Below are 21,929 nucleotides of genomic sequence, written 5' to 3'. Positions count from 1 at the left end.
CTCTAAGTTATACATCGATTTGCTAAACTAATGTGAAAATTACAGGCTGATTGGACTATTGTGATATTTAGCTTGATTTTGTGTCAATGATGTAGCTAACATTGTCAGTGATGTAGTATTATTATCTGTGATGTTTGTCTGGTGGCACTCATATCAACACCTTGAGTTACAGGTCATAAACATAGACCTAAACTAAACCCTTGCAATGCTGAGAGTTTAAAAGGTAGCACTTTTCTTCAAACCCACATTCTGAACAATAATCTGCAGCAAAAAGCTACAGACTTTAAAGAAAAATAAAATAAATAAATGAATGAATAAAAAGAGATATGCTGCTGTCATTTTAGCTCCAGGTGCATTTGAGAAAGGTGCCCAGAGCCTGTAGGCCAAGTTCTGGGTGACATCAAAATGCCTTCACAAGCCCAAAGGTCATAACTCTCGAGTGGGTGATTGGAAATGAAAGTGGGCAGATTTACAACACAGCTCCTCCCTCCTTGAAGATTAGGTTTTTGAGGGGGGGGTTTTCTGGAAAGCGTAGATTATTGTCCTCTCAGTCCACAGAGCATCTGGCTGTAGAGCGACAGATGCTGACAGCTGCACTGACGGCCAGCATATGTCCCCTTCTTTTATTCCTGCTCTGGTCACACAATGGAGTGGAAGGTACCAAGGGCGCTTTGTGTGGAGAAGGTAGACCTAATGGCTTTCAGCAAAAGACTGCCCACTCTCCAGGAGAGCAATTAGCCCTCCTCTGATCCTGTCCTGGAGTGAAGTCTTACGAGCCCACACAAACACAAAGGCTCATTCTCATTCATGACATTCAGGATGTTCGCTAGTAAGAAGCGCCGCGCCACGTGTTTATCTTTTTGTCTCTGCACACTCTTTGTTTTAATGAATGCGCGGTGGTCTCCATGCGCCGAGCACGTGCGTTTTGTTTTGTAGCGTGATGACGCCACGCGTAGATTATAGGAAGTAGTTTGAATTTACGCCAAGTAAACACAGCAGGGACCAATGCCGCTCAGTGTCCAGCGACATTTCAAAGTGAGTTTTTTTCTTCTTTTTTAGCCATGTGAAGCGATACTAGAGCAGTTGTAGTAGTATTTGCTGTGACGTAACATCTGTGATAAGAGTTTGCTGGCAACGGCACGAAACGGGGCTAAAAGCGAAGCTAACAGTTAGCATTCGTGTCAATTCTCATTAAAATCAAGTCCCCACAGTGACGATGTTACACCAAAACAGATCCCCCCGATGAAAAGTTAAAGTACACGCTATTTGGAAAGACGTGAAATGCTTCCTCCCGTAGCCCCTTGTGTGTTTCTGCTCAATAGGAATGGGCGTGAAGGGTCTTCAGTACTTCATGGACCGCTGCTGTCCAGAAGCCTGTGTGACAGTGAACCTGAGAGAGATGGCCAGACAGCAGCAGGCCTCCACAACAGCACCTCACACCAGCAGTTGAGTTTATTTCTGTGTGCAGCCAGTGTGACAGTGGCTCTGTGTCATTCATGAAATGGTAATATTAGTAGACCTCCCAGAAGCTCCGGTTTTCTCCACTGGTTTGCATGATTATGTAAAGTAATGTCAGGAAACAGCTTTTCAGCTCTCAGCTTTTCAGATGTGTGTACAATATTTGGTTTTGTTAACCTGTTAAAGCAGTGGTTCTCTATTTAAGGGTGTTATTTTTTTTGGAGTAGAGCAAAGGTGGAAGATCCAAACAGACTTCAGAGACAGACTTGAAAAGAAAAAAAGTAACCCTTTATTATGGCTGATAAAGTCCAAAAGCAGAGGAAAAACAGAGTCCTGACATCCAGGCAACCAAATTAAAAATGACAAGGGGAGCAGCGAAACGCACAAAGAGACAGCAGTAGGACACAACATAGTTTAACTGAAATATGAGGGGTATAAATACAGACAGAACAAACTGTGGGATATCAAGGAGATTGGAAACAGGTGGGTAACAAGAAACAGGTTAAACGTATCAATGAGACAGCGAAAGTAAAACCAAATACAAGGCACATTGGACAAGAGACAACCAAAAAAACCCAAAACTGGAATAACATAATAATAATGAGCCTATAATAAGCCATAATCACCCTAACTCAGAGATGGAGACTTAACAAATCCAGGAAGACACCAGGAAATCCAGGCTAGTTAAAAACACAAGTGGGCCATGGATAACCAAACTCCCATACTGTGAAGCAGTACTAGTACTACAAAGGTGAATCACTTCTTACCTAGGTAGATCACCATGGTAACTTACACTGCAAACCTAACTTGCTCTGGAGCAAGTCTCAGAATAGAGATCGAGGGGTATAAAAATACCTCTTACTACTGACCAGTCAGTTCCCTGCAAAATAGTGCCACCATTCCTGGAAGATCCCTTGGTCTTCTGTTATATAATTCCACCATTGTGTCTGCTCTTATATTTGAGTCAATTTAAAGTGATCAAAGCCAATGGAAGCTGCAAGGAAAACTGTAACTAAAAACTGACTAAGGACTGAAACACCAACAAGACAGTGATTGGGGAAAAAAGTCATAATAACTTTAATTATTAAAATAAGCCAACTTGCTCCAACATTGCTGGCTTGGAAATCTTCCTATGATTATATATATGTAGAGATTTTCTTTTAGCTTTTGGCTGAAGGAAATAGTTTGTTCTGGCTTTTGCCTAATCGTCAGTTTTTAATGTTTAAAAAAAGCAAAATAAAACATCTATTTAAAAAAACTAACAAAAATCTGTGGCTTGTAAACGAGACAGAGAGAACACTACAACAACATGGGTGGTGGACAGGTGCGTGCAGTTTAATGAAAGTACTGCTTCAGCAATGATCCACCAATGCACAAGTAAATACTGTTTACACCTGTTCACAGTGTTTATTTCAGGGCGTGACATGGTAGTAACAATAGTTATTATCATGCTTGTACTTACAGATGTATTTGAAAATGTGTAGTAAAAATTATGGCCTACTGACAGAAAAAATATTTAGCTTAATTTGAAGTACATGTTTTCCTAACAGTAAATTTAATAGTATAGTATTAGTTGTGATATTTTTAGCTGTTTTCTGGTGGTAGTCATATGTACACCTTTGCTTGGTAGTCATAACAGCAGACCTAAACAAAGGTCATGCAATGCTAGGAGTTTAAAAGGTGGCACTTTTCTTTAAACCCATACTTAGTATATGCTATGCCTTTAAGCATGTTTATTCAGTGGATTGTAATACAGTACAATCTAGTTGGTGGAAGCTAAAACAGTGCTTTTAATGGCATTTCTAAAACGAACAGAACAGGACATGTTCATGTTACTTTAAAAATATATTATGAATTTTATATGCTCCTACTTTATTTTCCCTATTGGTTTATTGTGCTAATATATGGATACCCACATCAGCTAGAGCCAAGGCAGACAGTACACAACAGTGATCATTGCCTGGGTTATCATGCAGGTCTGCTGTATGTTACATTTTGATTTCACTTACTTGCAGACCCCACACTTGTTGTGGATGGTATGGCCTGCTTGCGCCACTGGTATTCATGTAAGGACTGGGCATGTGGGGGCCAGTGGAGGGAGTACTTGGATATCCTAAAGAGATGGGTTGAGGCATTTACATCTGCAGGCATCCGACTGGTCTTTTTCTTTGATGGAGTAGTGGAGGAGCAGAAGAGGCAAGAGTGGGTGAGAAAATAACCTTAATAAATAACACCTTGGCAGGTTTCTACATACTTCAAATTGTAAAATTCAGTAGTACAAGAGGTAGTTAAGTCACACAATTTGTTTCAGAAACATCATCAAACTTCATTATATTGGTCTCTTATTTTTGTGTGACTGCAAAAAACCTTGGCTCTGGTCTACAGGTGAAGAGGAGACGCAGAGTGAACGGGGAGATTTCAAAGATATTTCGTCACATAAAAGAGCTTGGAGATCAGCCGGGTAGAGAGCTTTTTTGTCTGCCCTCAGGATTGGCGACATTCACACCCTTTGCTCTCAGGTATGTGTTTGCAAGACAGGACAGAATATATGCACCATGATTATTAAGCCAGTAATTCTAGTTCTTATAGATTTGTTTTTTGTTTACAGGTCGTTAGGTCAGGAAGTGTTTTGCTCAGTGCGGGAGGCAGACTATGAGATTGCCAGCTACGCTCGCCAACATGGCAGCATGGGCATTCTGGGAGAGGATTCAGACTTCATCATATATGACAGGTTTGTAAAGTCAATCTCATAATTGCAGATTGCAGACAAATGTGGTCAAACTGTCTGATTGGAACATTTTGTTTTAACTCTTATCTCTAAAGTGCCCCTTATTTGTCTGTGGCAAAGCTGCGGATAAACAGCCTCACCACTGTCATGTACAACCGACAGAGGCTCTGCCAAACCATTGGACTGGCTGTTACCCAACTACCACTGCTGGCTTGTCTCCTGGGTAATGATGTGGTGTCAGAGGAGAAGATGCGTGATGTCAGGAACAATGCGATGGCAGCTTACAGGTGCATATCTGCATCCGTATTGGCTATATTAATAGAATATTGGATATTTCAGTCTTATTTACTATTAAATCAATGCTATATTTGTTGTTGGCTACATTTAGTTACATAATATACCCTTTTTATGTTAAAGAGTTCCTTGACTTCATTCTCTAAGCTTTTCTTTGACAGATTTTTTTTTCAGTGTCTGTTTAAAACATAAACACTTATTAAAAATAATAATAAGTGTGAAACCTGTGGACTTTGAGATCATAAGCATGTTCAAGTTTGTTTTTCCAGTACATGAGCCCTGCACTTAAATGCAAGTTCGACCCACTCAGGTTATCTTTTCCTTATCTTGCTTCACTTACCCTAACATCAGCAATCAGACTAACATGACACATGAAAGTGGTAATCCCAAGTTTTCTTAACCTATCTTTGAGCATGTTCACGTGAAAGGGATGGACTTAGCTCCCCTCTAATGGATAAGCCTACAGAGAACAGAGTGACTGATTGTACACAGGATAATAATATAATTTGATAAAAATATTAACATCAACAGAGCTTCAGTAAAAAAAAGTGCTCTAAAAATGTATGTGGGCTTTATGTAATTTGGTCAGGGAAATTGGAAGAGCTACTATTAATAAAGTCTGGTCTGTTCGAGGCCAGGAAGGAAAGCCGGAAAAATGCAGTCTGTGTGAATGAATGCACTTATCAGTATCACAGCTCTATCATTAACACACGGCTCAGCAACTCTGGCAGATTTCGTTTTGATGATGCAAGTAGAAGAGCAAATATGAAAACAGAATGCATGCATAGACTTACTTTACATTCATATTTGATGTTCGGCACACAGTTATGAACAGTTGTCCAAAATTGATCTAAAATTTCATCCAGCCAACTGTGAAATAAAAAAAGGAATAACATGTGGGAAGACCGTGAGTGGTGATGCTATTTTCAACAGAACTGGTTGTTCAGTGTTTCATACCTGTTGATTCCTTACTGTCAGCTTAACATGCTTCAAAGCAGGTTAGGTCTGCTGCATTAAGTTACCATGGTGAGCCACCTTGGCAACCCTAGAAACGTGAGGTTAAACCTGAAGTTACCTCAATAAGCCCAAATCCTTCGTTATTATACAGAGCTCAGATCAACATGCGGTACCAACTCATCACTCTTTATTTTTGTCTGCAAAGAAAAACACTCATCTTGTTTGGGTTTGTCAATGAGCCAACATAGTTAAAATTCTTCATTTTATTGTTCCCAGGAAAAACAGTCCCGCACCATATTATGGTGCTCCGCAGGGGCAGGTGGTGCTAGCAGTGTCCCAGCTTGTGAGCTCTCTGTGGAGTACAGAGGACGAGGAAACTGAACTGGTCCCACAGTCTCTGGATCTCTCGGCTCCTCGTAGAGAGCTACTGAAGAAAGGCGTTTGCTTATACACACTACCTGGACAGAAACGTCCCGAGCTGTGTGAAATCTCCTCACTTCCCTCTGCTTTTGAAAAATATGTTAGTCCAGAAATCCTAAAGGTATGTTATAGTCATATATGTGATTTTGTTCTTTAGAACTCCCTGCAGACTGGAATAAATGTTTCTTTACTGTGTGGTTTTCCACAGGCATGTAGAGAGAAGCATGCAGCAGCAGAGGGTTTCATGGTTTACACTGTCTTGTGTGTGGGAGTCACTGAGTGTAGTAACACTCTGGAGGATGAGGAGGACACCGAGTTAGTGCCTCAGGCCCTCGTCTACAAGCCCTGCAGACAACTCATCTATGGTCTCCTCCTTCTGCTTGGCCACGATGGTAAAACAGTTAATACATAAGACAATGAGAACAGAAGCATACACGAATGAAAAAAGTCAACAATAAATGCCAAAAACTACAGTTTTTCTAGTGGTGACTTGAGTCTGACTCCAACAGCAATTTAATCCCCATAGACTCCAATGTTAAAATACCCAGAAAAAAAACAACATATTATTATCCTATTAGAACTATGCAATGAGTTATTTATTTATTATAATCATTTGGATTTCGCTTAAAAGGTTACAGTGATGCTCACTTTGGCCAAGAGGCGTGTTGATAACCAGTAGGTGTCTATCAGGTCTTACTTTCCCAAATCACCAAACTGGAACTCTGCATTCATATTTGTGCCTTTGGTCTTTTTTTTGGATCAATTCAATGTAATTATCTGATAAATATGGGCTGCTCAGTAATACAGCCTGTCTAAGAAGTCAGGTTTGGTAAATAAAATATTTGTTTGTGACACCCTGTTCAGACAAGCGTAAAGACCAGTCGGTGACCACCTGACAGCCACTGATCGCTAGGGAAAAGTGAATATCCCCCGACTGGTTAGCAAGAGGTTGCAGGAGGTTGCTTGCTGTATACTGTGCTGCACTGAGAACCTCCTTGTAAATGCTTTGGTCGTTAGCTGATTGTGCAGTAGTTTGTATGGAAGATACCAACTTAGCTGTAAATTTGCCAGTTTCAGTGTGGCAGTGAAACTTTGAAAAAGTCCCACACAAATCAGAAATCGAGATCTTTTTTTTTTCAAAATAAAAGTTTTACCCTTTTGAAACATTTTGTGTTCAATACTAAGGCCCAACTTTTATTTTGAAGGCAAACTGCCTTTGTTTCGTGGTTAGTTTGCAAGCATTTACAGTCGGCAATTTCAGCATTCACCGCTGTCGACGTCTTCCATGCTAACTGTGGGCAAGTGCAGCAATCTGCTAGTGACTAAAGCAATCAAAAGGAGGTTTTTGATGCAGCACCCTTTTTGTAACGGATTTCACCTGCCAGTCAGGATATACACTTTTCCTTAGCAACCAGTTACCAGGGGGTTACCGATTGGTCTCTAAGTCTGTATTGTTGAGGTCTCATTTAACATTAATCAGCAGACATCTGGGTCTGAGTGATTTCACAGTGGCTTTGTCTGTCTTCATATATAGATGCATGTAGATTCTGGCAACATTAAAAATATATCTTCAGTGGAGAGGCAAAGGGATTACGAACCGTGCAGACACACACACGACAGTGGAGTTTGTGCCGTTAGTTTTTATGTAAAGTGAGGAGAATGATGATGTTCTTTGAAGGAAATCGAGTAAAGCTAATCCAAGCATAACCCTGACAATGTTGTGCTTTTTCAGGAAGGATTGTGGACCCTCCAGCAATCAGGGAATGGTTTGTCTTCCCCGGAAACCCTTTGAAGGAACCTGATATAGTCCTCCCTCTCCCAGTCAGCCTGCCATGTACTGTACCTGCTATTTTTCATATACTTATTTCTTTATCTTTGGACACAAAATAAAATGTGAATTCAGTACAGTTAGACCACCAATACAAGATTTTATTTGATTTATTTTTTTTATCCCTGAGATGATAAAATGACGACTATGTCCATGATTCTTGGTTTATGCACTATAGGACTAAATTGCTCCCAAATAAGCAGCAACCAAATGAGTCCTGTGGTTATAAATGATTGTTTCCTGGGAATTATGTTTTCTCTGTAATTAAAATCATTGTAGACTAACCCTGAGGCACCAGCGGCTTTAAGACTCACGTTGAAAAGCTGGCTCTGGTTATGTTTAACACATGAAAGAGATTTGTGATATACTGTGCCATATTTTTCCATCTAAAGTCCATAGTATTTTTCTCTTTTGCTCGAATCTGTAGGTGATCAACCCAGTCTGGACTTGTTATGGTTTAGCACGGGTCCTGACGTTTCTGCTCTTCGCCTGACAGCCTTCCTCACGATTTTTGGCTGTCCTGAGTTTTCGGAGCTGTATGGAGTTATTGAAGATGCTCTCCTGGCTGCTCTCTGCCTGGTCACATATTTAGTCCTACAGGTAGTGTAGATGCGTTTATCTGGTAGCGATCAGAGAATGAAAACAGTTAATTAAGTTAATTAAAGTTATTTAAAGAGAAAAAAAGCAGAAATATTTGTATGATTCTCTGGGAAAAGGATGTGATTTAATTATTAATGAATCAATAGCAAATGTAACTTATTTTTATTTTTAAATAGGAAAAATTGAGGTGCTTTTTGTTTGTTACACATGTTTTACAGTCTTCTCTGGTGTCTTGTTGATCGATTCTGCCCCAAAAATCATAAAAATAATATTAACAGCTGTACTTTACAAATGATTGCATCTGCAGCATGATTGGTCTTTCCTCTTTTGGTTGTTATTGGTCAGGGCGCATGTTTGGCTTGGGCTCCGGTTAAGCTGCTAGATGAAAGGGGATGATATCTACAGCTGGCGGTTCATGTAAACAAAGAAATGAAAGACCAAATATGTTTGATGACAGTTTAACGTACGAGTAAGCTTTTGATTTGGGATTTACATCTATAACACGTACACAACAATTATTCTGCTCTTTTGTCACCGTGTGATGTAAAGTCAAACATCGCTTGTTGATGGCTTGACGGTAACCATTATCATCCACTGGGGGCCCAGTTTAGACACAGACACCGGCCTTTGTAACTTCAGCTCTTACGTCAACAAGTCCTGATAACCATCCAGGGGCTTTGAATAACTCAGGAGACAATTCTCAAACCACCTCAGAACTCGTATTACTGTATTTTGATTGTAAATCTACGAGTGTATCAATCTGAGCTGCTTTTGATCCTGCTGTAATGCCCTGTGATCACTAATTTGTATGTGAAAGAAGCTTTTGGTTTGGGTATTTTGCATTGACGTCTTCTGACTGAGCTTTAACACAACACGGGATCGCGTGACAGGATAACCGTGTGTGCGTCATGTTATAGAAGCGAAACATAAATTATACCTTTTATTAACTGTTTTTCAGAGACACTTGAATCACTTATTAATGCGTTTCTAACAAAGATACATTTTCAAAGAAAAGGTCAGATGTCTTGTTTTTGTGTAACATGTTATTTGTTGTCTTAAAAGTATGCTTCGAGTACTAATTTCTTTTTTCTTTTCTAATACATTTAATACACGCCAACTAAAAAACACCAAAGTTCGGTCATAGCTTTAGAATGATTTAGATAGTAGTAACTTTTTCCTAATGTTTGTCCCATCTTGGAGAGACAGAACTGAATGGTTTGATGCTAAAATCGACAGGCAGCCTTTCAGACTGGTTTTTAGTCAGGCGCTGGCTGGCTGGCAGTGATTTAAATGAATGAAGGCCCTGACAGACAGGACAGTAGCTTGTTAGAAGGAGGCTAGACGAGCAGATGATTAAAGATGAGCAGACAGCATGACAGACAATAGTAGCTGTTGTCTGATCACTGCTGCATTCACATTCCCCTCTCGCTCTTCTATTTAAATAACTTCAGGGTTTGTTTGTTTTGTACACACAACTGGGCAGCCTTGTCTCTGCAGCCGTCATTGTTTCTTTTTGTGTTGACTTGTTGCACAGCGAGCAGACAAAACAAACTGACCCACAAAGAAGACACACTGGGATGTGATTGAACTGGCTAACCATGTATTTTCCCTTGTGTGTTTGGTTTGTGCGCATGTTTTCAGGTACAAACTTTATCTCTAGAAGACGTGGATTCCTACCTGAGTCAAGCTGTGTGTCTGAGACTGAAATCCTCTCAGGAGCTTCAACAGATCGAGGTCTGTCACAAACGCATTTAGATAATGTGTAAAAGATGCCTTTGATATTTTATAGTTGTTTTCAGATTTTCACCCCCACGTTTTCTTAACGGTGAAGCCAAACATTGTGTATCCCCGCTGCAAGAAGACAATGTTCGCTGACGTTTACAGTAAACAAAGTCCACTTGTGGTAAACACAGCTCTGAAAATGTTTCCATTAATAGAAAGTGAAGAGAAAGTGGGGAGAAAACATAAATAAGCTGCTGATTGACGGTCTTTCCAAGAAAGCATACAACAACCTTGAAAAAATAAGCAGTTATGATAAACTGCAGGGTGTTTTTGTTGTTGGAAATAGAAATTTTGAACCATATTTTTAAAATCCAGTCGTCAGGAATGTCTTAAAAGCACACATACACTGGTGGATATTTATTCTTTTTTGCATTTCTGTGCAATTAAATTTATATAAAGTGTTTATACTTGCTTAGCTAACAAGTTAATTGTCCAGGATTTTTAAAGTTTGCTTTCATTGTTTAGTTTTGAAACTATGAAAGCCACTTGGTTTGGCCAGCTTTATTTTTTTGCATTTTAATTGGAAGGCTTGCAGAGTAGGTGGAGGAAACGCATGAAAAGAGGTCCTCAACATAGCACAGAGGACATTGTGGTTAGGTAGTATGAACCCGACCCACAAGTGTCACACCAGAAACACTTTCATTTTTAAAATCCTCTCCCTGATTCTCATATACCCAGGATTGTCTTAAGATCTAAACTTGTTTTTCAAAGACTCGCATCCCCAAAGCAGCATCATTATGCAGAAATTAAAGAAAACCGAACCTGTTATTGCTAATCTCCAGCTCCTTATTCTCCACAGCGCCAGAGTTAAAATAATCCATGCCTGTCTTGGACTAGCCCTGGGTTCAGCCCCCTGTGTCTGAAGTACATATAATAATATCCCCTCTCTTTGACATCATACACAGCCAAAGCATTCAGAGCAGTGTGTAGTGTGAGGTTTTAGCTCACAGGGATTATTTGTACACACACTCACATCATCGTTTGAAACTTTAGGCATGTTTAATTCCAGCATCCACCATTGAAATGTTATAAATACACTATATGGATAAAAGTAATGGGCCACTTACACATTACACCTACAGGAGATTTATGGCATCCCATTCTAAATCCATAGGCATCAGTAAGGAGTTTATCCCATTTTGCAGCTCTTACACATTCCACTCTTTTGGAAAGGCTTTCTGCAAGATTTTGGAGTGTGTCTGTGGGAATTTCCCCCCATTCAACCAGAAGAAAATTGATTAGGTCAGACAATGGTGTTGGACGAGAGGTCCTGCTCGTAATATCTGTTCTACTAAAGGTGTTCAATGGGCTTGAGGACAGGAGTCTGTGTGGCCTAGTCATGTCTTCATGAACCTTGCTTGTCCACCGTCCATCAAACTTTATACTGGGCACAGTGCAGTCAGACAGGTAACGTTCTCCTGGCATTCACCAAAGAAGATGCCAGATAAAAACGTGTGATTTGTCACTCCACAGAACACATTTCCACTGTTCTAGTGTTCAGTAGCTGAGTGCTGTACAGCACTGCATCCTATGCTTGGCATTGTGCTTGGAGATGAAGCTCCTGCTGCACAGTTGTTGTGCTGATGTTAATGCAAGATGACAGACGGTCAGACACAAGAATGACAAATCACTCTGTTCGAGGGCATTTTTGCTTGATTCTTCTTGTCACATTTATTGTTTAAAGAGTTTTCTTATTGTTTATTAGAAATATCCACCATTGTAACAGTGAGTACATGGCATACTGCACAGGAAAAGCAAAATAGTTTAAATTTGAGATGATTAAGAACGATACTTTTTTAGATAAGATTGGTATAAAAACAGAGTGAACCAAAGTCCTCATCGGACATGTATTAACAAGGCAGTGGATACTACTACTGTATAATTTCAGTCTTTAGTGAATGGGCATCGTGGGACTTGTGCGTTCTCACAGATGCGAGCGTCTGAGAGTCAGCTGTGCATTTCCATTCTCTGGGAAAACGACCGTTGTGTTTGCTGCCTCTTTGTAGCCCCATTTATTTTTACTGCTTAATTACCATACTTATGTCTAGTAATTTGTATTTGTGCTGCTCATCTGTTTTCTACACAATAATTAGGGCTGGGCGTTGATTTGAATATGTCGTACGGGAGAGGTTCAGAGCTGCAGGAGGGGTTTTAACTGAGTGACTAGTGTACGGATTAAATATGCACATAAACACACACAAATTGTTATTGATGTGTGTATGGTATTCATTTTTGCAAGTTCATATCTCTGTGTGTGTTTGCACAGTTTACAGACAGCTACAGATTCACATACATCACACATCACAGCAGGAGGTAAAAATCACAAAGATTTTCTTTATTAAATGATTAATTTATGAGAGAGAAGTGTCTGTTTGTGAAAAAGTGTCACGCAGTGTGTGTGTAGGAGAGAGGGGCTGTGGGTCATAGGTTTTTGGATGCGTCGGTTGTGTTGCAACATTCCTCCCCATGGGACAGTGATTTTGGCGTGTGTGTGTTTGTGTGTGCGACAGAGAGAGTAAGCTGGCGACAGTCGCCTGTCTGTCCTGGCTGACGCTCACCACATGGAGCTATTTACACCATGCACACTCCGCCCCACTGGACACACACATGCACACACAGATTTCTGTCTTTGTCTCTGTCTTTTGTGTGTGTGTGTGTTCTCATGTTCTTATCCTTTTTGCACTCGAACACTCTTTCTCTCTCCCTCGTGTTGCTCTGTATCTCTTTTCCTTCTTTGTGTCTGTTTGTGCCTTCAGGCTTGTGTGTCTGTCCAGTGTTTCATTGTTTTCAGAAGGTGAAGCTGTGTTTGACTGGAAGCAGGTGGCAGGCAGGGATGAGTGTATGTGTGTGTCTGTGTACACGTAATCACTGTTATCAGTGCTATCTGCCAGAGGGACAGGTGAGAGCAGACACACACACAGAACATCTGCCTGCTGTTACAATCAGCTTGCGCTCCACTTCTTCATCCTCCTCTTATTCTTTATTCTTTTCCCGCAGTTTGTTTTTGTTCTCTCAGTTACACAAAACAGCTGTAAGATATATCATAATTTTGCCTGATTTTTTTTATTATTTACTCAGGAGAATCTTATCTTTATTAGGGCATTTACAGCACTGTGCAAAAGTCTTGAGTGCATCAATTATTTATGTTTTGCTTCCAAGGAGACAGACTTTCTAGAATTTTTATTAAGTGGTGTTACAAAGTTTTCCTTTGGACATTGGCTGCTTTTTCTTAAAATTTCAGTCCAGCCCTCTGGCTGTTTCCAGAGGAATGGCTTTTGTTTTCAATGACCTACGAATCATTCAAGCATAAGAAGTTGTGCAACTCAAAGGATGAACCAATGTGTCTACACACAGAAGACAACTTACCGAAAAAACAATTTTTAATAGTATCTTTAGCCGCTTTGATACCAGTAGCCTGTCAAAAAAGATAATTTATTCCAGTTTGTTTTGTTTTTTAAAAATAACACATAACAGTTTGACAAACATAAGAATCATCAATAAGCTGATTCCCAAAGATCTGCTAGCAGAAGAGTTGGCATATCTGAGCCTGATGTGCAAAACAATTGAAGAAACCAAACAAGTGGAACGCAAAAGAAATTGCTGCAGTATCGTAAATGACCTGAAGGTCATGCCTTTAAGAAACTGAAAAATTTAGCAAATACCTGAGAGGTGCATTTGGCTCTTCAGCTGATCCATCTAGTGTCTACTGAAGTATCACCAGAAATGACTTGATGCATGCTTGGTGGAGCATGCAACTTCCAGATGAACAGAATCAGATTTCTTGGATTTCATCAGAAATGGTCTCAGTGCAAGTGTTTTCTGTCAAGAAGCAATTCTTAAGGAAGGGAAGCAGGAAAGAAAGGCTGAGGCATGCCCAGCGTTTAAACATTATTGATGCAGTGTGGGCTCATCCTGACAGAAAAGGGCAGCCAAAATCCAAAAAAGGAGCTTTGAATGTCCTTCAAGCCCGGAGACCTGGCTGCACGTATTTCCCAATCTTCTAGCTAAATATAAACAAATGAGGCAAGGGTGAAGACTTTTGAAAAGTAAATGGGGAGATTTACTCTTGTTTGCTGCAGTATAAGAGCAGGTTCACTCTGAGATATCTTTCCTGTTTTCATTTTACTTTGTTCATCCTCATCATTCACAATGTCATCAAGCATAGTTACATCCAGGAAAAAAATGTAATCATGGTCTTAGTTTAAAAGCCAATTTGAGTCCAACTAAGCAAAGAAGTTTCACCATCACATGCAGCCAACAAATAGGAAGATATACAGAGATGCTTCACTGTCATCTGGCAGTGAGCAAGAGGAAACCAAGTGAAGTAACAGTGAAGTGGGTGGCCTGAGTAGTATTTAATTTTCTGATTTATGAGTCAGTGCAGAGCAGATAAGTTTGTGCAAATTGGGGTTGGGAGACAACAATGTTCAGGAATTTGTTGCGGGCGGTGACGCTAAACACATTGAAGGAACAGATGGCTCTGTGCAGCAGGACTTTTAAATCCGCTGCAGTTCAGAAAAAGACACTAATGCGACAATCAGTGCTGCAGTTGATCTCAGTTTATATTTATCTATTGATGTTAGCATCAATTGACAGTCAAAGAGCGATTAAAAGCTCTTAAATACTAGACAGGTGATTTTTGCATTAAAAAAGGGAAATAATCAACAGCAAACAAGTCTCTCTTTGAGCTGAAAAAAAAATCTACTCCTACATGTGGTAAGCTCAAAGTCAACCCACTGGAAGGATTGTAAAGAGTTGTGTTTGTGTCATCTCTATCTATAAGGTGACTGACAATGGCCTGTACCAAAATATTTGATTTAACTTTAAAGAAGTTACTCAGTCTAAATTTACAACCAAATTATTTTTTTGTTTTCAGCTGCCTTTCTTTTCGAGTCGTGCGGTGCAGTTGGGATCTCTGTACGTCCGAGGGCTGAGCCACCTGCTGGGTGCTAACTGTGCCAGCGGCTGCCCGCTGCCCAGCACTGCTCTAATGCCCTGGCACAGCTTCGATGGACGGCTGTTCCACTCAAAGTACCTGCTGGCACACAGCGGCACAGAGAAAGCTGAGCTGCTGGATCACGATGTGAGTGGAGATGGGACAAGAAAAATGGGGCATTTATGAATGCGTCAAGACTTCAGAGGGAGAAAGAAGTGACTTCTTATTCCAGCTAGTCTGGTTTTGCTTCTGTTTATTAATTCAAACGAATGTCTTTGGTAGTGACAAGTAACTTAATCTGTGGGTGTGTAATCTTACGTTTGTCTCTTTCTCCCAGTCGTCCAGCCTGTCTCTGTTCCTCCAGTTAAGGGAGAAACTTACAGAAACCTGCAGCAAGAGAGGCAGAGTCCTGCAGTCCAGACCCAACGCACCACAGTCACGTCCTAAAACCACAACACAAACCGGATACAGAGACAGACACTCAGGTGAGACACACACACTTGATACCTGCTTTTAGCTGATTATCTCTGTACATGTGAATACTGGCTTGTCACTTAAAGTTTCCATCAACTCTTTCTCTTCTTTAGGACCTTTTGGTACAAAGTTTCCCTGTAAACATGTTGCTTAATTTGTCCGAAGCATAAAAAATGATATGAATATGCATTCTGCATGTTCAGATGATGATGGTTTAAGTTGCTTTGTCTCTTTTTGTGCTGGTCTATAGTTTTAGTATTTCTTAACACTTTAGCTTTATTTGTCAGCTTTCCAAACACTTAGTCTGCTCTGAAAGTGATAATCGAAGAGTTAAAATCAAACGGAAATGCGCACTTGGCCTTGTTCTGTGCTGTTATATCACAGCAGAATACAAACCATAGAAAGTACACTGATGTTGGTTGCGCTGGCTCACAGAACAGCTGATGTGGTGTGCACGCTAAAACACGAGATCCAGAAAGTCGTTCCAAAATATTTGTTATGACAATGATGATTTAGTAGATTTAACAGATGAACGCATGGATGATTTTTTCAACACATTCAAATGAGAACAAAACAAAATTACAATTTAGGGCCAAATCAAGTCACAGTGCTTTCATGCTACTGAAAGGACTGAATAGATTAGAATATCAACTTACGTCACTAATGCATCCACCATCGTAGGAGTTCTATTTATTTAAAGTTGATACAGAGCTCTGGTGTAACTACTATACATTTAAGTCAGGACATATCTATTTACATTGCATGGCAATCAGATTTAATGTTAAACAGTCTTCTTAACTTACAAGTTCTTTGTTCTCAGTCTTTTGGTTAAGAGGTTAAAGGCCTACCAGGCCAAAGGGGTGGAGTTGTGCTGTGTGCTGGTGTAGAAAAGTTGATTTTAACACAAATGGAGCTTCCTATGCCTTTCCTTGTTTGTGCATTACACATGGGCTTCTACTGTCAACATACGCATGAGTAATGCCTCTGGGCTGAAAGCTCATGATGTAAAAGAGAGCAGATATCCTCAATATGATCATCTCATCTCTGGATGTGAGCACAAAAGCACTTTTTCATCTGCTGTTTAAACCTTGTGTTAATGAGGAGCAGCAAATCAGAAGAATTGGCTTAAAGGTAGAAGCGCTAAAGTGGTTTCAGGGAGAACTGAGAAGCTACGCTGAGATACAGTACAAAATAATTTAGGGGTGTTTAAATTGCTTCTCTAGACAGTCCTGGGATAGAAATGTGGGGAAATAAATTATTGTAATAAGTCGTCGACTTTTTTTGCCCTTACCATTCACTTTGTGTGTTGTTTTCGTGCTGTATAATTTTGCTCCCATTTGAGCCACGACTCTTTGGAAAAAGATGTTTGATCTAAAGACCATCCTAAATGAGGATCAGAAAGAGAAAACCCTTCTGACTGAATATTACAGTGTTTCTGGTGTGCTCTGGTAACCTCGTGGTTCAGATGCATACCATATAACCATAATGTCCTCTGTGCTATGCTGGGGACCTTTGTTGCACATCAGACCAATTTTCTTTTCATGTGTTTCCCGTATCTGCATCTACTCTGGAAACAAAACAAAAAAGAAAAGAAAAGAAAGAAGCCCCAAAAAGGAGATGCCACGATGTCGCTATTATTTTTTACGCTTCAGTTGTTTTTATATTTTAAGCTAATCACTGTCCAAAAGTACCGAGTGCTGAAGAGGCCCCTAGTGATCCGATGGGTGCAATCTGTCTGCGAGCTCACATGAAAAACTAATAAAAAATCCTCCTGGAGCTGAACAGAGAAGCATCATTTTAATCTGACAGTTGATCTGCGGTTGTAGTTCTTTGGGCCCCTCATGGAACCACATTACCCAGAGGGCCATGCTGTAATGAGCTCCATGTGTGCTGCGGCCTCATCACATACCGCCGTGCTCATTTACACGCACACACACACACACACACACACACACACACACACACGCTTGGATCCGAGACTTGCTTTGTCAGTGCACTAGTAATAGTGGGTTTCTGTTTATAGGCTGGGAGAGCTCTATTTTAAGACTCACAACAACTGATTACAGACTCCTCTCGTCTGTCTCTCTCCTCTTTCTGCTCCCCTTCCCCTCAGTTGTTCCCTTCTGTTTTACTTTTTCTATTCATCATCTTAACTTCTATCAGTGGGGTAGTTTTCCTCCAGCTTCCAGACTCTTCAAAACCCTTTGCTGTTTCTTGAACCTTTTACACACCTCCTGTTTTGTCATGAAGGACTATTAATGCGTCTTTATATGACGGTCTTGACTGCAGTGTGCAGGCTGTAGGCCAACTTCACCTCTTGCCTGGAGTTTGCAGACCCCATCACAAAAGGCGACTTAGCGGGAGCTTATGAAATGTGAACCCGCAGTTTCTCTTCAACCCTGTGACTTATAAACCTTTTGCGACCGTTGCGCTGCATGCCATATTGGCGCAGATCCTCCAGTTTGCGCCGAACTGTCTGCTTTCTGCCCAAGTCAACCCTTGTGGGTCTCATGAGGATGTTTCTGGTTTTATAGATGGAAGGCTATACACTCTTTATACCTCAGTGTTTCATTTCTGCCAGACACAGACACCGATCATTACTACAGAGCTGTGGGGAAATGAGTGTGTGTGTGTGTGTGTGTGTGTGTGTGTGTGTGTGTGTGTGTGTGTGTGTGTGCCGCAGAGAGAGTATGCATGTGCGTGAGAGTAGCGGTGGCGCTATGTGGTATCGTTGAGGACCCGGGTTTGGTTTTTGTTTGAATCAGGCCTGATGTTTAGTCTCCTCAGCAAATATCTCCTCAGCCTGCCTGCCCTCGCAATTACACTCCGGCAGTGAATCCAGTGTAGCTCTTCTTCCACGTCTCTCCAGCTTCTATCTGTTCAAAAAGACAAGATGTAATTGTAAACAACCTTATTTTCATACATTCTTATCAGAGCTGCACCTATTTGCAATAAAATATTTACCCTAACCTCTAATGTTTCCCTTCTTTAGTTCCTCCTTTTTTCTGCAAGACATAAAACACCTTTAAAAAGATTGTGGTCCTTGTGGCCTCGCTGACGCATTGCTCTCGTGCTCATGGCATGTGTTACATACTCTTTTTCTGCACCTTCACACTCAGGCACTGGATGGATGTGAAGATGGCGGTCTGATTTAGCCAAACGCGCTTTTGGTAAACTCTAAAGTTGGACTTGATGTTTTATTTTAAGCACTTTGTAATTGGCTTAAAACGTTCCACATCTGTCAGAGTTTCTTAAGTGGAAGGCAAGTCCCAGGCTTCTGTGAATCCAACAATAGATTTTAATGGCAGCTGAACACACCCAGAGAAACTGTTCCTGCCAGCAGATCAATTTCATAATCAGTCGTGCAGCAATAAAAAGCTGCTTTTGGGATGTTTTGTTATTTGTAAGGAAAGCTGTATAAACTCTCAGTGCGATGAAAGTATTCTGTCCTATCATAATTCGGCTGTCGACACAGTTAATGCAGACTTGATGATTGTGTGCGTCCTGTCTGAAATTTTTAATTTTTGCTGTTTTGTGGGCTGTTGTCACATAATTGTGGGAAGACTTGAAAGGCAAGATGGATATCTGTGTATGTTAGAGAGAGGACGAGATGAATGTTGATACTGTTTGAACTGATTAACATTTACATTTAAGACTGCTGATTTCAAGCATTAGTCAAAGTTATTGTCATTTACTGGTTTCAGTAAAGTCCTATCACAGACTCTAAATAAACTCTTATTAAACCACAGAATGTATATAAACGATCGTAGTCTCTGGATCTGAAAAAACAAGCCATTACCAAGGAGCTCCTCCTCTCAGTCTAATTGTATAGAAGTCTACGAGTAAATGGCCCTCCTCCTCATGACACTTTCCTCATGAGTTTATGGTCTCAATAAACTCTTTTAAAGTATTTTTAGTACAACATGATGTTTCTTTTGTGGTCCCATTTGTTTATTTATTTGTTTTATTTGAGTTTTTCCTCTTGTATGTGATAGAACAGTGGAGATTAGACAGGAAAACTGGGAGAGGGGGAAGACATGCAGTGAGACTCAAACCTTTTCAGCTGCTTTCAGCCTTGCGGTACATGCTCACCTGCTCCACCAGGTGAGTTAAACTGGTGCCAAAATTGTCATGTTAATTTAAATGTCAGGTGGCAGGCGCAGACTGGACGTCACTTTGACGGTGGCGTAAGGATAATTGTGGTCTGCTTTCAATTTGGCACAGTTAGCCTTAGGATACCTGGAGAACTTGGGCTTGTCTTGTAATCTGGATAACTTTGATACCAGGCTCAGTTGAGTTGCTTTATATCTGCCAGTATCAAAGAGAACCATGATATTAAAAATGAAGTATCATGCTAATGTAGCTCATATAATATTCTAATAAAAATATTTGTTGTACATCTTTTGTACAGTCATGGAGTCATAAAGACTCTCTGGACCTTTCTGCACTCTTATTTTAAGCTCTTATTCATTTGCTAAAAACACACAGCTTACTTATTTCTAAACTATTTTCTACACTAGACATCCAATCACTTCATTTAAGTGATTGCTTTAATCATATAGAGAAAATATGATGTGGTGATTGGCTCCCAAAACACATATGGTTAGCCGGAGTGACCCAGGGTGGAGTCAGATGTCCAGCCTGCTACCATATAAGAAGGTAAGACGTCAGCAGCTGAAATGTGTACCTCATGGCTTCAAAAGAGTGCATCATGTCACTGTGGGCTCATCCATTTTTTGGATACAGTCTGTGAATTATAAAATGAGGTAAACGGCAACTGTTTCGATTTGGTCAAAACAACATAAATGGTGATAAAATGCCAGGGTTTTGTTAATGCCTTTCAGTGACCAAGAATCATTCGAAGCAATTTAATGAATTAATAACTCGCACATTCAAAGGTGTTAAACCTCCAAAACTCTGGACTGAATGTGTCTAAAACCAGTTTGCTGCATTTTTGAATGTTACAGAAGCACGGTGTACAGAGATTTGTGTCTTACCCTCAGGTTGGGCTCCCAGTGGTGGTACGTGTTGGAGGGAAAGAGGGGAGACGACGGGTGGGCATCGGCGTGGACGGGGATGGAGGGAGCGAGAGGAAGAAACAGAAGCTCAAAGAGAATATGAAAGCACAGACGGGCCGTGGGCGAGAGGAGGACACAGAGGAGGAGGTCGTCCTGACCACCACGATCGAGGAAATCAGAACACAAGACGCCCTCCGAAGCCCAGGGGTCGAGCGTATAACAACAGAGGGAAATACCAGCTGGCTCCGAGGTAGCAGCAGAATATGGCACAAAAATGTCAGTTTACAGTTTCCTCTTCTCTAACTCATCTCCTCTCCTCTCAGATGGCCGCAACCTCCGGCTCCAGGAATGTAACTCGACAAGGATTAGAGGGGAGGACTTTGGCAGTTAAGAGGATGGGAAAGACACGGTGAAAGAAGAGGAGGAATCTAATTTCTCTGAACAAACTGCTTAGTGAATGAGCTGTCAGGAGTGTTTGTCCAAAGGATGCAGGAGGTAAATGAATGGGGATTTAGAGAGGGAGGAATGAAGAGGTTTGGAATGTGTCTGACGTTTCATTTGTCAGTTTAGTCCGTCACCAGCCTCCGCTTAATCTCAGGAAAACCTGTTTTACTATTACACAAAATGAACAGCATCAAGCCATCAAACAAGCAGTAAATGAGACGCTTCCATCTTACATCTGAGAAGGTGGATTAACAGGTAACCCTTGAGGCTGTTTTTATGTCTTATCTCAAACAATAAAAAGGCGAAGATCTTAAAAGCTGTTTGTGTACAGTGCCTTAATCCTTTCAAAGGAATGGGATTAACTAGAGAAACAGTAATACTGGTATCAAATATCAAATGAGATGGGACATCAGTGGCACACGGCTTCATACAGTTCAGTAATGGGATACCATAGGTGAGGTGTGAGAAACAAAGCAAGGCCACTGGAGTGGCTGTTTTTAAGACATGCCACTTCTGTTGGTTTGCTCTAAAGGTTATTAATGGAGAAATATGGAAACGTCTTGGAGACGCTTTAGAAAAGTGGGTTGTAGCAAAGCAAAGGTCTTGACAGTCGTGTGATTCTTTAATCAGATTTAAATTTCTCTTAATGCCAGCACGGTTTTCCAGTTTTAGACCTTGTGTACGTAGGATTTAACAAATGACCCGTGAACATGAACCTGCAATTTGTTCTAAAGATCTCAGGGCTGCTGGTGCTCCTCTGTGACATCACTGCACTGTGGTGAAGCTGACCTCTCAGGGCTTATTTGCACCACTTAGGAACAGCTTAAAGTATTTTCCACTCAGTGAGAATACCATCATCAGTACTGAGTGTGTGCAGATCAAATTGCTGTTGCATCTGTGTGTGTGTGTGTGTGTGTGTGTGTGTGTTAAGTTGTTGAGGAATGTATAGTCAGCTTGCCCACCTTCCTGTAGGACCATAATTGTTGTAAA

The 21,929-nt window shown here is 40.7% G+C and overlaps 1 protein-coding gene across 2 annotated transcripts; it reads left to right on the top strand.

Annotated features, from left to right (window-relative positions):
• Positions 1–888: 888 nt before the first annotated feature.
• Positions 889–21,255, top strand: fam120b (family with sequence similarity 120B). Of its 2 annotated transcripts, XM_031730714.2 has the most exons (15): positions 889–1,035; positions 1,323–1,445; positions 3,474–3,664; positions 3,844–3,977; positions 4,067–4,189; positions 4,282–4,473; positions 5,714–5,978; positions 6,066–6,249; positions 7,590–7,691; positions 8,113–8,285; positions 9,927–10,019; positions 14,944–15,150; positions 15,341–15,488; positions 20,481–20,745; positions 20,819–21,255. In XM_031730714.2, the coding sequence occupies exons 2-15, from the start codon at positions 1,325–1,327 to the stop codon at positions 20,847–20,849; spliced, it is 2,229 nt and encodes a 742-aa protein (XP_031586574.1). In that variant the 5' UTR covers positions 889–1,035; positions 1,323–1,324; the 3' UTR covers positions 20,850–21,255. The 2 variants fall into 2 exon arrangements, with proteins under 2 accessions (XP_031586574.1, XP_039467552.1); XM_039611618.1 differs by lacking the exons at positions 20,481–20,745; positions 20,819–21,255 and adding an exon at positions 19,473–19,916.
• Positions 21,256–21,929: the final 674 nt, after the last annotated feature.

The sequence above is a fragment of the Oreochromis aureus genome, linkage group 1 (assembly GCF_013358895.1).
Source record: "Oreochromis aureus strain Israel breed Guangdong linkage group 1, ZZ_aureus, whole genome shotgun sequence".
In the NCBI taxonomy this organism is placed as follows: domain Eukaryota; kingdom Metazoa; phylum Chordata; class Actinopteri; order Cichliformes; family Cichlidae; genus Oreochromis; species Oreochromis aureus.
Note: the sequence above shows the minus strand (reverse complement) of the source record. Positions and strands in the feature narration are given on the sequence as shown.

What these genes read in the sequence shown, in the direction of transcription:
- fam120b (XM_031730714.2), top strand. Translation starts at nt 1,325, where the DNA reads ATGGGCGTGAAGGGTCTTCAGTACTTCATGGACCGCTGCTGTCCAGAA. An exon ending in TCTCCCAGTCAGCCTGCCAT is followed by an intron (nt 7,692 to 8,112) that starts GTACTGTACCTG and finishes TCGAATCTGTAG; the next exon opens with GTGATCAACCCAGTCTGGAC. An exon ending in AAATACCAGCTGGCTCCGAG is followed by an intron (nt 20,746 to 20,818) that starts GTAGCAGCAGAA and finishes CTCTCCTCTCAG; the next exon opens with ATGGCCGCAACCTCCGGCTC.